This window comes from Dunckerocampus dactyliophorus, chromosome 2 (assembly GCF_027744805.1).
Source record: "Dunckerocampus dactyliophorus isolate RoL2022-P2 chromosome 2, RoL_Ddac_1.1, whole genome shotgun sequence".
Taxonomy (NCBI): Eukaryota; Metazoa; Chordata; class Actinopteri; order Syngnathiformes; family Syngnathidae; genus Dunckerocampus; species Dunckerocampus dactyliophorus.
The window spans coordinates 4880060-4895782 of record NC_072820.1 but is presented as its reverse complement, the minus strand read 5'-3'; the positions used below and the strand labels follow the sequence as shown (position 1 = coordinate 4895782).

At 39.2% G+C, this 15723-nt stretch overlaps 1 protein-coding gene across 1 annotated transcript; it reads left to right on the top strand.

The window, feature by feature from the left end:
* The first annotated feature begins 301 nt into the window (after window positions 1-301).
* On the top strand, window positions 302-12372 carry LOC129177228 (homeobox protein Mohawk-like). Its single transcript, XM_054768120.1, has 6 exons — window positions 302-474; window positions 576-735; window positions 821-974; window positions 3667-3957; window positions 11943-11973; window positions 12042-12372. Exons 1-6 carry the CDS (start codon window positions 302-304, stop codon window positions 12370-12372), a joined length of 1140 nt encoding a protein of 379 aa, XP_054624095.1.
* Window positions 12373-15723: the final 3351 nt, after the last annotated feature.

The window sequence follows — 15723 nt, the reverse complement described above, 5'->3', positions numbered from 1 at the left end:
CGGTGGGAGGGCCAATGGGCGGCAGTGAGGCAGGTTATTTGAACTCTCCAAACTGCTGCTCAACAAAATCAGACAACCTCCTCTTAGTTTTCAAACATTTGTCGCTCTTACAAGTGACCGGCAACACCGTCGTCATCCTCCGCTCACTCTTTCGGCGCAAAGACCAAGGACTGGGGAACGTTTTGCCAACTTTCAGTTGCTTTTACACCAATTTGCCTAGGATGGGAGCCGACTGCATGCATTTGCTTCTGGAGAGCTACTGATGCACCTGTTGATTTTGGACAAATCCGCTTGTTTGACAATGAACACAGTCGCAGATACTTTTCTTCATTTGGAGGACAACAGAAAGGATGAACAGAGGAGTCGGCTGACTTGTCTAACCCAAACCAGCTTAGCATGCGCTCAGAATGTGGACTTGCTGCAATACCGGGAGTCCACCGAAAACAGCTCCCCGATGAAATACAGAAAATACGGGTATGCTCATTTTCATTAACTTTCCTCGCATACACGGTAATGTTTCTTCTTCTGGATGGTCCATGATGTTGTATGTGTAGTTATTGTCCGAACCCCTCCAGGTCTCGCTTGGGTGGGGTCAAGGTTCGCCACAAGAGACAGGTGCTGCAGGACATGGCCCGCCCGCTCAAGCATTGGCTGTACAAGCACAGGGACAACCCGTACCCCACCAAGACCGAAAAGGTCCTGTTGGCTCTGGGCTCCCATATGACGCTGGTGCAGGTGAGACCGCAAAGAGGATAATGCAAGAACAGCACACACGGTCTTGTCGTGTCTTGTCTTGGACACTGTCGCGTCTTCTGTTTAGGTGTCGAACTGGTTTGCAAATGCCCGACGGAGGCTGAAGAATACGGTGAGACAACCGGACTTGAGCTGGGCCTTACGGATCAAACTGTACAATAAATACATCCAAGGGAACGCGGAGAGACTGAGTGTATGCAGTGATGACACCGACTCAGATGGTGAGGATATTTTTAACCCTTTCTGCTGCTATAGTTCGAGTGTGTAATCACTTGATTGTATTACGTAGACTTGCATGAGCAAGAGCTGTATAAATAATGGTGTCCAAAGTCGACTCTAACACCCGGAACGTCACACTCGCATGTGATTTCCACCCGCAGTTCAATCTTATAGATCAGGGGTGCCTAAAGTGCGGCTTGGGGGGCCTTTTGTGGCCCGCTGCTGTGTTACTATCGTCCCGCGGCACGTTCTAAAAATATAATTCAACAATAAAACTAAAAAAAAAAAACAGCAAAAATTAAAAAATCGGCAGCAGTTTTACGAGAATAAAGTCAAAAAGTTGTCATCTAATGAGAAAAAGTCATAATTTTACGAGAATAACATAACATATATTATTAGGAATTATATTTTCATTCTATTTTCATTTTGCTAACATAAAGCTGAAATAAAATGGGTTTTTTTAAGTCGTATATTATAAGAAACAGACGAAGCAACAGATAAAATTGTAATTTTTAGAAAATTAGGTTGCATTTTTTTTTTACTGCAAAAATGGGGAAAAAAAGAGCAAAGACCAAAGTTGATAATAATTGCTGCTTTTTCACCTGTATCACGAAGCTGAGATGCAGTTTTTTTTTAAAAATATATTTCAATATTCAATCATCTAGATCAGGGGTGTCCAAAGTGCGGCCCGCAGCTGGTTTTCTATTGGCCCGTGGCACATCCTACAAATACAATTAACAAGAAAACTAAAAAGAACAAAAAAAAGAGCAAAACGGACAAATCTGCAGCAATTTTACGAGAATAAAGTCAAAATATTACGAGAAAAAAGTCGCAATTTTATCATTGAAATGTCATTTTAGTAACAGAGTTGAAATATAACAGAAAGAATATGTTACTACGCGAAGCAAAACAAAATAAAATTTGAATTTTTTTGAAAATTTGGTGAGGGAAAAAGTTATAATATTACGGCAAAATAATCAAAATATTATGGGAATAAAGTTATAATATTAGGAAAAGAACATTTACAAACGTTATTTTAGAAGAAAGTTGAAATATTTGTAAAATATTTTTGAAAAATCTGAAAAAATGGTGAAAAAAGACGGAAGTTGATAGTAATAATAGGCTTTTTCACCTATACCACAAAGCTGAGATGCTGATTTTCTTGAAGCACTGTTAGCATATCTACTGTACGTGTGTTGCTTTACAAGATATCCAAGTGGCCTTAGCAACCTTTCATTTTTCACGATGTGGCCCACAGTGGAAAACGTTTGGACAGCCCTGTACTAGATGTTTTTTTACGGAAGAAAGACAGTAACCGTGCCTATTAATCAACATTATTCATCTAAACATGTAAGATTAAAGTCCATCTTTAGTCCGTGAGGGCAGGTTGATGTTAAGTACATCAAGTACAACATTTGACATGCTTCGGTATCAGAATGATGATGTTATTCCTTGTTTTGATATAATTCTTACACACAAATGTTCTTGCACTTTTTGAATGTACACATCACTTGCACGTCACTTGGCACTAATGCAACCAGACAGCAAAAGCAACAATGTGACGCGTTATCACAGGCTGGCGTAGTGCTATCATGCACGACTCCCATTCTCGTGACTGAGGTTTCACTCCAGGGTAGAGCATCTTGCAGGAAAATGATGCTCCTTTGCCCACTATTTAGGATTTGGACCTTGTAAGAACCAGGAAGTGGAAAAATCCTCTCAGATTCTTTGTTCCTTTCTTGCTATGAATGTGAATATTGTGATGCTGCTATGACTTTGCACACTCCGACTGAATCTGTATTACAGCATCATTGCACCTTACTGTGTGTGATCTGTACATTTGTGTAAATATCCTAAATGTACAGTGCTGCGTAAAGGTTTTAGACCACCGCTTATTTTATTGTTCTAATAACATTTTTTTTTACAGCAGTCAGTACTGTTTACATGTTTACAATGTCACACCCCTCTACTAAGTTGTGTAGTTTTTGCGTAATCCTCATAACTACCACACTAACCTAACAATAATCAAACTACAACCCCTAGAAATAATTCCCAGTAGCAGAACATTCCCTTTCTGTCTTCAATTGCCGATGTTCACTTGCGACACAATCCAGTTTTGAGCCCAAACTACGTCTCGCACGCTTATTAAACGCATTTCAAGTATTAAACACTCACCACGAATGAAAGATAATCTAAGATGGTCGATGAACAGATCAATCGGAAGAATCGGAACCACGGTGTAGCCGTCTAGTCGAGCAGGTTAGAGGCGGCGTTTTCTCCGAGCCGCGTCCACATAATCTACACTGCTCGCTGTTGTAATTCCAGCCACGACTTATGATAACATATATTAACTTGTGTTCCGGATTGACTGTCCAAGCTAGCGCTCCCGTGGCTCAACAAACTTTTCGTCTCGCAGCACACAACTATGGTGCGTTGAAGGACCGCCAAAGAAAGTGGGAAATCTCAACGCCTGACCAAAAAACAATATCACCGAAGCATGAAGATATAAACATGTGACAACTGCGGACTTTCTAACGCTGGTGCATGTGCGCTGTGCATTTTTATCTGTATTATCACGTATCTATAAATTATTATGGACTTACGGTGTATGAGATGTGTTTCCTGTGTTTCCTGTGTTCCAGTACATCTTCCCTCATGGTCAAACCCCCTTTTTTTGTTTTCATCTATGTGCAGACAATGACTGTCCCTTACAAACACCTATCTGCTCATCATCAGACATGGTGAAAAAAACGGGCGCAGTCCTTACCGGCGAAGACGGCACCTCTCCGCCATCCAAGTACAAGAGTAGCTTGCTGAATCGTTATTTGAACGACACCCTGAGACACATGATGGCGGGCGAGGCCGAGGCCGTCGCACTCATGAGGAGGAACCACTCCGAGTCGTTCAGTTCAAACGAGTGCGATCGAGACGTCGCGTCGCCGGCGTCCTCCTATGAGACGGAGACCAACTTCATCTACCACATGGGTGAGAGACACGGTGTCACACGTTGACTTATAACCCTCATGTCCACTTTCAAGCTTTGTTAGCATTTCAAGACGTCCTTTGTCAGAATGAAGGCATAAAATATGCAAGAGGCGGGTGTCTTTGAAAGAATCCGCCAAACGGACAGATAGACACATATGTAGGTACTTTATTAATCTCCTGACTAGTTCAATGAACGAGCCTTCCAGGATACCGTAGTATTGTGAAAACTAAGTATAGCAAGACCTGGTGTTGGGTGTGTGAGCCGCGACGGTTGAATAAACAAGCAATGCTGTCAACGCACCAAAGAGTACACAGCTTGTTACGCGCAATATTGCGCGAACCGAGACAGTGTTCGAGAACCAAGGCGAAATTTTCATCGAAAAGTGAATCACATGAAAACGGGGACGATCAAAAACTGAGTTTTAACCGCACGGTGGAACCTCACTCAGCGTACGCACCGATTCGTGTGTTTTTTGGTTAACGTCAAAAATGTATTCCAGAATTTTGCCTCAGTTTGCGTACGTTTTCCGGTTAGCGCACCATCTGGCGCGCATCTTGTTGTGTTATTAATACACTGCTGTGTTCTTAACTCTTTCAATACCAAAGACGTATTTACACGTTTTGATAATCCCGAACTCCCCATGCCAACAACGTATTCATACGTCTTTTAGGTTTTTTTACACAAGAGGCAGAAAGAGGTGATGATGCACGTTTTCGGTAATGCACTAACATTTCAGAGCACTTTTAAGCCATGAAGCCATGTTCAATGTTTATACAGTATAGCCATACAACACAATGTTCTGTGTGTGATCAGTCAAAATCTTCTAAAATGTGCGGTACTGAAGGGTTTGTCTTTTGAAAAATGGCTGGGATTGAATAAGTTAATGTATTTTTATCACCAAACGTCCTTGTTAGTGTCCCATCACCTTGCTAATACATGAGAAGCGGAAGTCAGCTCTATGATGTCATCAGTGGTTGACTCTGTAGTTCTTTGCTAACTAACACAATTCCGCCTCAAAAATATTAACACAAAACACATTTTTATAGTTTTACAATTATAGTTTTACATGAAGAAAACAAAAATGACAAGTGAAAAGGATGAATGAACATTTAAGGTTACTTTTACCTTCACGGAAGGCGTGATTGTTGACAAAGATGGCGATATCAACACAGGTTTGAGATCAACACGGCCACCACGCAGCGTTATTTCTTGAATTCATGCGGGTGCTTGCAACTTTCTTTGGTTCCGTTGTGGGTTATTTTGCAGCCGTGCTCAAAAGAAATGCAGAGACTTGTGGCGTAACTGTGTTATTTAGCAAAGAACAAAAGAGTCAACCGCTGATGCCATCATAGACGGGCCAGGGAGCTGACTTCCGCTTCCTGTTTCCACGTATTAGCAAGCTAACAGGCTGCTAACAAGGACATTTTGTGCTAAAAACACAGGTGGACTGACGCAGTGTATTAGTAACATGACAAGACGCGTGTCATATTGTAACCGAAAACGTACGTGAACCCAGGCCAAATTGACCGAAAAACACTGTACTGCAATACAAGTTGACTACGAGCAATCGTGAACGAACCGGGACAGTGTACGAGAACCGAGGCTACATTTCGTTTAAGAGTGTTCGAAAACCGAGGTGTGACTGTACGCTCTTTGAAGATTCAACATAACGGTTTAATTTCATCCATTTCCTATACTGTTTGTCCTCATGGGGTCTTGGGTGAGCTGCAACCTATTCCAGCTGACTTTGGGGTACACCCGGGACCGGTCACTTATTGCGCCTTCTTTCGTGTTAAATTACTTTATCATTCCGGCCCGAATACTGAATCCTTTCTTTGTACTGTGCCATTCTCGTGAAAGATGTATATTTCACATGAAGCACAATGAGAGGTCACTAGTAAAACCAAAATAGAACATGACTCTTCAGGGTTCCCTGCCTGGTATTCCACTAGAAGTCGGCAGCTCTGCAACATTTAATTATTTTGTTTCAACGAGTCTGACACCTGGGCGCCCTTTAGAACAAACCTGCAATTCAACAAAGCACAAGAGCCAAATTTTTCATGAACATTACTAATACCAAAAAAAGCCATGCGGACGCACAAATCCTTCATTTTAAAGATTGGACGGAGTTGATTCTGGCTTGTGCTGATGCTGGACGCCACAAATATCATTTCCATACACCAGAATGTGCCATTTGTTCCGCTTCAGCTTCTTGCCACGGTGGAAATGTCCAGTGGGGTTTCAAGTACAATTACAGAATGTCTAAGATTTTATTATTCCCAGGGTGAGAAGTCGAAAGCTGAGCCAAAACTCCGAAATAGCGCTTGGTCAACAGGGCACACAAGACGTCTCTCAGAGCGGCAACTCGACTGTGAAAGAACACAGCTCGAGAGCATTAACATCCATTTGGCTTCCTCTCATTTGAGTCTTCTTCTTAAATCACGGACGCTTTTTGGCCTGCTGGTCTGTTCCTCGGAATGCTGCTTTCCCATTCGCTCTTATTGTTAAGTTACATTTCAAGAACTAGTCGTTGCTTACAAATCATGCGTTAAGTTCCTTTTTTTTTATGACTCTCAGGCTTAGCTTCCCAGAAAACAAATAAATCCGTCCAGTCTGCCGAGTGGTATTTAATGTTGTTATGATCTGTGAAAACACTTAATCTTCAGGAATTTAGGGGTTAACCTCAGATTGACACAAATAAAAGGCGCTAATGTATGAAACAAACAGCTTCATTAAGGGTAAATGGAGCAGTTGAGATGGTGAAGTTTCAGGCTGCAACTAACGATTAAGCTGAAGGCTGTGGTTTCCATTAATCGGGTAATCGGTTAGGCCCGAGACCAGGGGTGTACAAAATGCGGCCCGGGGGCCATTTGCGGCCCGCGGCTGTGATTTTATCGGCCCGCAGCACAGTCTAAAAATGTAATATAACAAGGAAACAGCAGCAGCAAAAATGGGAAAATCAATCAATAGTCAAAATATTAAGAGAAGAGTTGTAATCTAGCAAGGAAAAAAGGCATCATTTCACAAGAATAAAGACATAGTATGAGGAAAAATGTCATTTTAGTCGTATGAAGTTAGGTTGGAGGAAAATTTATAACATGAGAATAAAGCGAAAATATCAGAAGAAGAAAATATACAAGAAAGTTGAAATTTTCAGGAAATTATACCAAAAAAAATCAACAGCAGAAATGGAAAACAGCATAAATTTTACCAGAGTGAAGTCAAAATATTAAGAGGAAAAAAATTGTTTTCTAATGAGAAAAAAGTTGCAATTTTATGAGAATAAACTTGTAATAAGAGGAAAAATATCATTTTAGTAACAATGTTGAAAAAAATATATATATTTTTTTAAAGATTAAAAAAAAATATTATGGGAGTAAAGTTATAATTACGAGAAGAAAATTTACAAAAGGAAAGCTGAAATTAAATAGTTGGAACATAAAAAAGCAGCAGAAATGAAAAAAAAACAGCTGTAATTTTACAGGAATAAAGTCAAAATATTAAGAAAAAAGTCATGATTGAATGAAGAACAAAAGTCGCAATTTTACAACAATAAACTTGTATTTTTAATGGAAAAAAGGGTCATTTTTAGTAGCATTTCACATGTATTACAAAGCTGAAATGCTGTTTTTTCTTGAGCTACATACAGTATAGCTTCTTAGCATATCTCCATGTGTTGCTTTACTAAATATCAAAGTGGCCCTTTCATTTTTCAGTATGTGGCCCCCGCTGGAAACAGTTTGGACACCCTTGCCCTAGACGGACCAAACACAAACACTTAGTGGTTTGGTCCGCAACGTATCAGAAAAGAGGCAAAAATGCCAATCACTGTTTTCCAAAGTCAAAGCTGATGTGTGTGAATATCTTGTTTGACCTGAAACACAAAGATAATAGGTCTGCTTTCATGCACCATTGAGGAAATTTACAATATTCACCTTTGAGAGGGTGAAAATATAAAAATATAATTTAACAAGATACATTTAAAAAAATTTTTTTTGGGAAAAATCAGCATAAAATCAGAATAAAGTGAAAATATGAAGAAAAAAAAGTTGTAATCTAACAAGAAAAAAAATCATAATTTGATGAGAATAACGTTGCTATATAATGAGGAAAAATAACATAATTTTAGTAGCATAAAGTTGAAATATTGAAGAAAAAAGACTTCTTTTTTTAAGTCATAATATCATGAAAAAACAAAAATAAATAATAATAATAATAAATAATAATTTTGGGAAAATTAGGGTGGCGAAAAAAGTTAAAATACTACAAGAATAAAATGTAACTATTATGGGAATAAAGTCCTAATATTATGAGAACAAAATTGCAATAAGAAAGTTAAAATAGTTGACATTGAATGAATGAATGAATTGAAAATGAATAGTTGAAATAAAAATAAGAGCAGGAATGGAAAAAGACAGCTGTAATTTTACGAGAATAAAGTCAAAACATGAAGAGAAAAAAAAGTCACAGACTAACAAGAATACACTCATAATATTATGAGGAAAACATGCTCATTTAAGTAGCATGGAGTTTAAATATTAAAGAAAAATGAATAAAATAAAGTTGGTTTTGGAATATTAGGTTGGGAAAAAATATAATAATATGGGAATAAAGTCAAAATATTATGGGAATAAAATCCACATATTACAATAAATTTGCGAAGACTATGTCAGTAGAATGTTGAAATGATTAAGGATGACTCAATGCTAATGAATGTTAGAAGGGTCGTGGATTCAGTGCGCTGTTACAAGGACACAGGCTAGCCTGGGACAATATTTTAAGAGTGTAGAGACAAAAATAAGGACTTCTTCTCTTTTTTATTACTGTTTCAATTAATTATTGCGTTTAATGCTTTTACTACTGTATTTTATATATCTTCTGTGTACAGTGTGAGTGATTTAGGAGTTAATTGAGGTATAAGTCCCGACTCATACGCTACAACTCGACTTACATCGCCGTCTACGAGCGGAACTCTTTCGTAACCCCAGGACCAGCCGTCCTGAGTTACGGCGACTTAAACCATTTATAAATGTCTTATAAACCAAACGGTACACAAGACGCCAAAGCAAGCAGCTGGTTAGCTTAGCCTAGCACAAATTTAGTTAGCTAGCGGTGACAACTTCCTACATATGTGAAAGTATTCTCCTAAACATGTCACTCAATGCGTTTTCTCCAAATCATATTTCTTTTGGACTATTTTGTGCTTTCTTGGAACTCATTACCGGCTGTTGAAATGTTTGTGAACGCTTTTAATGTATCCCTGCTGCTCACAATATGCCTTTTTGCTCCTCTGTGGAGCTGAAGTGGAAAGTCAGGCTGCCAGAATGATGGCAGAGCATTAACACCACGTGTAGTGCAGCTCCAGAAGGCTAAAGCGGTCACAAAACATGAAGCCATGGACTTTAAAGTGATGTCACTACTCACAAGGACACTTGAAACATATCAGCCTTGATTTCACAGGTTGGAAACATCACATGAGCTCACTTTTTGTCTCCATTTCTCCTACTTTTGTGTACCTTTTTCCTCTACGGAGGTCACCTTTTGTATTAAACTTTTGTTCTCTTCTTTCGTGTGCTTCTCTGCATCTTGGGGTCCAAACTCCGTACACGTCAGTTTGTGCTTTTTCAGCTTTCTTGTGCATTTTCTTCCCATATTTATGACTATATTTCTATATTTCTAACAAGGCCATTTCTACATTTCTCTTGTTTCTATTGCATGATGTGGGGCTTCTATCATGTTCAATGCATCCCCTTAAAAGCCTGCAAAGGGCATGAAAAAACGTTTTTGCTTAAATTTTCGGCATGAATGCTCACATGATTGCTTTTTGGACAATAAATTCCTGGATATGCACATTTACCCAGATCCTGCAGCCCGCAGCTTTTTTGGGTGGGAACCCGTGGCTCATTCAAAAATCTTAATTAACAAGAAAATATGAAAAACAATCCAAGAACAGCGAAAATGGAAAAATCAGCAGTCATTTTACAAAAATTAAGTCAAAGTATCAAGAAAAAAAGGTCATAGTTTCACGAGAATAATGTAATACTTTGAGGAAAAATAACATCATTTTACCAGCATAAAGTTTTATAGTATGAAAGAAAAAATTTGAATATTATGAAAAACAGAACGACAACTAAGGTTGTCATTTTTGGAGAATTCGTTTGCAAAAAAAGTAATAATGTTATGAGAATGAAGTAAAAATATTTTGGGAATAAAGTCTTAATTACGGGGAAAAAATTACAAGAAGAAAGTTAAAAAATAAAATTTTTTAAAAAATAGCGGAAATGAAAAAACAGGTATCATTTTACAAGAATAAAGTCTGAATATTAAAAGAAAAAAAGTCGCAATTTGATTAAAATAAACTCGTAATATTAGGAGGAAAACATTTTTTAAGTCATAATATGAGAAATAAAACACAACATTTTTTGGAAAATTTGCTTGGCGAAAATGTTATAATATTTTGTTTACAATATTAAGAGTATTTACGAAGATTGGTTAAGAAGAAAGTTTAAATATTTGGTTAAAAAAAAACAAACTACAATGGGGGGGAAACAGAGCAAAAGACCAGTTCATACTAATATGCTTTTTCAACTGTCACAATGCTGAGATGCAGTGTTTTTCCTGAAATATGTATAACTCCTCAGTATATTACAGAATATAAAAGTGGCCCTTTCATTTTACACTGTATGGCCCTCAGTGGAACAACCTTGAAACACCCCTGATTTAATGCATTCTTTCTTGGGCCATGTGCCATCCTCTGCAAAACAGTGTTGTATTTTTAACATTATCCAATTAACTGAGACTTTTGAGGGCCAGTCGTGTGTCAAGAATGAGGGGTGCGTCAATTACTTGAGATTTTTGTGGGGATCGACTATATTGTAATATACAGGCATGCTGTAATCCCTCGTTTATCACGGTTAATTACTTCCAGACCCGACCGTGATAAGTGATTGTGTATTAGGTTTTCTCCTTCTGTATTGAATATTTTCATAGTTTTATACGACCTTCTAAATACGTTTTTTTTAAACATTATTAGAGCCCTCTAGACATTAAATAACACCCCTACGGTCACTTTTACACTCGTATTACCCAATACAGTAGATGTAATAAGAATAAGACATGTGCTCGTGTGTTATAGCAAATGTCCCCTGGGGGAACTGAGTGGCGGGCGGACAGGAAGTGACGTCAAGGGGTTCAGAGTTGAGTTTCAGCACAACAGTAGCCCGTGTTATGGAATGTGAGTCACAGTACCGCCGAACAGTGGTACATGTAAGCTGTACATTGTACCTGTATTAGCAAACATTAATAAATCATGACCAACTTGTGGTGAAATTTTTGCAGAAAAACAATACAAATCCACAAATTTGCATGGCCGTGAAAGCGGGGATCCACTGTACAGTGAACACAACACTCAGCTGTTGAACTGGTTTAAAAATGACACAAATGACAAGTAAGAGGTGTTGTGTTGTTCTTAAATGACCCTGTGCAGACATACTGTATACTGGAGCTGACGCTGTGAAGCACTTCTGCCGTACTGCGCAATTTATTATAAACAAAAAAACGCAGCGAGCCCTTTCATTACCCTTTCTAAAACTTCTCCATGCAGTAAATTTCAAACTGGCAAGAGGTAAAACAATGTTTTCTCTGGGTATAAAATAAGAGGTTCCGAAATAGTTTCTTGGAAAAGGATGTTATGACTTTTAAAAAAAGAAGCGCTTCGGGACGTTCAGTAGCCAAAAAATATATATATGTACATAAAAATAGCAAAATGATTTACCTTTGGCTCCTGGCCAGCTTAAGAGATTCAAGATGAGGATGTTTTAGGTTATATTTGTAGAAAATACTTACATATAACTCATCTTATGGTCCTGCTGATTGAAATGATGACAAATATCCTCTTAAATGTAAACATAATATTCAGAACAATCATGTAATGCAATGTAATTCAATACTACACCTCAAGTAACGTGATTATTATCTCTTGCAGAGACTCTGGACTACACATCCAAACCTGACAGGTAATTGTGACTACTTTCATTAGTGTACAAATTCTCCGTCAAAGCCGTTCACTCACTTTTTGCTCCAGTGGTCAGCACCAGCACAGTCAAAACAACCAAGACTGGCGAGAGATCAATGCCGCCGTGGCCCTGACCAGTTTGGCCCAGGGGCAGAGCTGCATAGCGGACAGGAACATCAGAACGGTGCCTGGCGCTGCCGCGGGACTCGGCTACAGCCCGCAGCCCCTGTCCGTCACGAGGACGAGCTCCAGCCACAGGATGCCTGTCGCGGCGCCCGCCTCGGCCCTGAGGCAGAGCTGCGGCGCCGAGCGGTCCACGCTCACCAGCCGCATCATCCAGAAGTCATCTCACATCTCTGAGGTGCAGACCATCAAAGTGGGCGTGGCTAACGGCGTGTAGGCATTCAACACCAGCATCTGGTCAAACCTGAGACTCTTCATTTGTCATGAGGAAACTGTAAAATAGAAAAAATATCCTTTTTTTTGTTTTTTCCAATGTTTTTTTGATGTGTTTCTATTGCGTTTGTTGTTTTAAGTTAACTTCCATGAGACTGGATCATCATCCAATGCCTTCAGATGACAGCAACTTTACAATAAAGTCAATGTGAGACCTCTTCACCAAGAATCACTACGTCTTTCTTCAATCCAGTAATACAGGGACAATGCTGTTGATACCAATACTGATACCGCCATGTTTTAGTATCAGTCTCATACCAGGGTCTCCAAACTTTTTCCACACACTGAAAAATGGAAGTATGCAAGGGCCACTTTGATATTGTGTATAACGGCATCTCAGCTTTGTGATGAAAAAGCATATTATTAGTAGGAACTTCGCTCTTTTTAAAAATGTTTTTTCCAAATATGTAAACTTTCTTCTTAAATAATCTTCATTTTCTTGTACTTCTTCTTGTATCTACATTTTCTTTTCGGAATATTAAGACTTTATTCCCATAATATTTTGACGTTTTCCCCAAACAAATTTTCCAAAAATGAACCTCGTTTGTGAGTATCTCCCTGCTTGGCTTCTTTGGCCCTCGTTTTTACGCCTCCCGCTTATGTTATTTTTGGTTCCACGTGTGTGTAGTTTTTGTATGGCAGCCTTTTGCTAGCTGTGATTTTTTTTTTTTTTTTTTTACTACCTTTTTCTGTGGCCTTGCCCTGTATTTTTGTTGTTTGGACTTTGGACCTATTTTGTGTCTATTTTTGTGTACCTTTTTCCTCAAGAGAGGTCACCTTTTGTATTAAACTTTTGTTCTCGTCTTTCGTGTGCCTCTCTGCATCTTGGGGTCCAAACTCCGTACATGCCAGTTCGTTATTCTCGTTAACTTACAGTAGTTTTTTCCATTTCTGGGTTCTTTTTGTTGTTGTTTTTTTACTATTTCAACTTTCTTGTAAATCTTCTTCCCATATTTATGACTTTATTCTCAACATTATAACATTTTTCACAACCTAATTTTACACTTTTATTCATTCGATTACTGAATACTCTTTAGTATTTCAATTATATGCTACTAAAATTACATTATTTTCCCTCACAATATTTACGAGGTTAATTTCGTAAATTTACAACTTGTTCTCATTAGATGACAACTTTTTCCTCAACAGATTTCGACTTTATTCTTGTAAAATTACTGCTGCTTTTTCCATTTTTGTTGTTTTCTTGTTACATTATATTTTGGCGACACAACCATGTCCTCAAGTGCCTTGCAGCTACTCTGGAGACCAGACGCACAAAGATCAATGCCCTGCCTCCTCCACCACTCCACTCAGCATCTGCAAGAGCGTTCATCAGAGAAGGCGCAACACAGGCCACACAGCATCGGACATCAGCCAGCTCAGAGGGGCACGCGACTGGAAGTTGGTGCAGACCTAAACCAAAGGCTCTGTTTTCCATCTGAGATTGCCACAACAAACCTCAGACCAGACCTCGTGCTCTGGTCCAGCACACTTCACAGGGTTTACATCATTGAGCTCACTGTTCCCTGGAAGAGGCCTTCGAACGCAAGACCTTCAAGTACACCGAGCTGGCAACCGATGCTAAAAAACAAGGACAGCGAGCCAAGGTTTGCCCCGTGGAAGTCGGCTGCAGAGGCTTCTTGGGCTACCATCAGGCTGCTCAATGATCTGCGAATTCGAGGCCAAACCCAACACCAAAGACACCGACACCAATCAAAGTGGAAGCTCGCCGGCGGGCCTGTCACGATAACTAATGTTTCTGGATGATAATTGTCCTACAAATTATTGGCGATAATCGATATTACTGACAACGTTTTTTAGACCATTTTTTCATTAATTATATAGCATAATAATGCAAGTACGTCATATCAAACGCAATAAACTTTAATTTCTCAAGAGTATTTAACATTGTAATTGGAACGTCAAAGGCTTTTAAAGAAAATTGCAGATGCAATCGTAATAGGTTTATTAATGTAAGCTATTTTTATGACACCCTTATTTTCTTACCACTATTAGACAGGATGTGGGCCTCTCTTATTTAGAAGGCCGAAAGTTTGAATGGTGATGTGTGTTGAAAATGTGTTTTGACGATGGCGAAGTGAGACAGCTACCGAGTGCCTCTTGAAGCCGTGGTGGTTGTCCCTATTTCACGCACAACTTGCACGAAGTCAGCGGCCAACCTAAAACGCTGGGTTGCATTAACAAGCACTAAACCACAATTCATACAGCCTGAGCCTGCCGCTGTGAATGAGCGGTCCGCTGGAGAAATATATCCGCACATTCTTCCCGTGCGAGCTTCCTGCACCAAAAACGCAAGTCAATTCATCGAGGCGAGCAAAAGGACCCTCTTTGTTGTTTTTTTTATCGTTCTATTAATCAACTTACCGATTATCATGACAGGTCTATGAGTCGGTGGCTCTGGATGAAGAGGCGAGACATCTCCTCGGCCACAAACTAACATCAGGGCCACAGAAGGGTTGAAAGAACACTGGGATGCCAGGTGTTGTCAATGAGCTTTCTGGAGGTGTCGTGGGCCTATCATCAAAACACCTATGAAGGAGAGTGACCACCTGACGACCCCAAGGAAGTCTGAAACCCACCCTCCACCGGCGACGTCGCCATACATCACCACAGGTTCAAGATGGCTGATGCATACATCGTTAACATTCATGCCACAAGTATCTACTGTATGTTCATTCGGGGATTGATCCACCTAGTCCTAAAACAGAATTTATAATGTGCCGCGGGCCGCAAATGTCCCCCGAACCGCACTTTGGACACCCTTGGCTTAATATTGCATGTCTAATTTCACTTTCCTTTTATATGGCATACTGCCAGGGACACTGTATGGGGGCGTACTGCCATCAGAACAGTCCGTCTCACGCTTGGGACACATATACTGAGGTTTGGATTTGTTCTCTCCTTTAATATTAAGAACTTTCATTTAAAAACTGCATTTTATGTTCAGTTGTGTTGTCATTGACAAATACTGAATTTTTTCTGATCTGAAACATTTAAGTGTGACAAACATGCAAAAAAATCTGAAATCAGGACGGGGGCAAACACTTTTTCACACCACTGTGGAAGGTTAAAGTTGGAGGGGAAAAAAAGGGCTGTCAAAAATAACACGTTAACGCCGATAACTCTTTTATTTCATTAATTGCATAATTAACGCATACGCATCTGTTTATGAAATACAGTAAAAAAAAGGGATTAATCATGATTGATTAATTTGAAAACCATTATTAATTAATTAAAAATTTGAACCAGTTGACAGCCCAATTAAAGAGTTAAA

Bases quoted from the DNA above. Each gene is read 5' to 3' on its own strand.
- LOC129177228 (XM_054768120.1), top strand. From the start codon at position 302: ATGAACACAGTCGCAGATACTTTTCTTCATTTGGAGGACAACAGAAAG. The intron at 975-3,666 runs GTGAGGATATTT...ATCTATGTGCAG, and splicing joins TGATGACACCGACTCAGATG to ACAATGACTGTCCCTTACAA. The intron at 11,974-12,041 runs GTAATTGTGACT...TTTTTGCTCCAG, and splicing joins TACACATCCAAACCTGACAG to TGGTCAGCACCAGCACAGTC.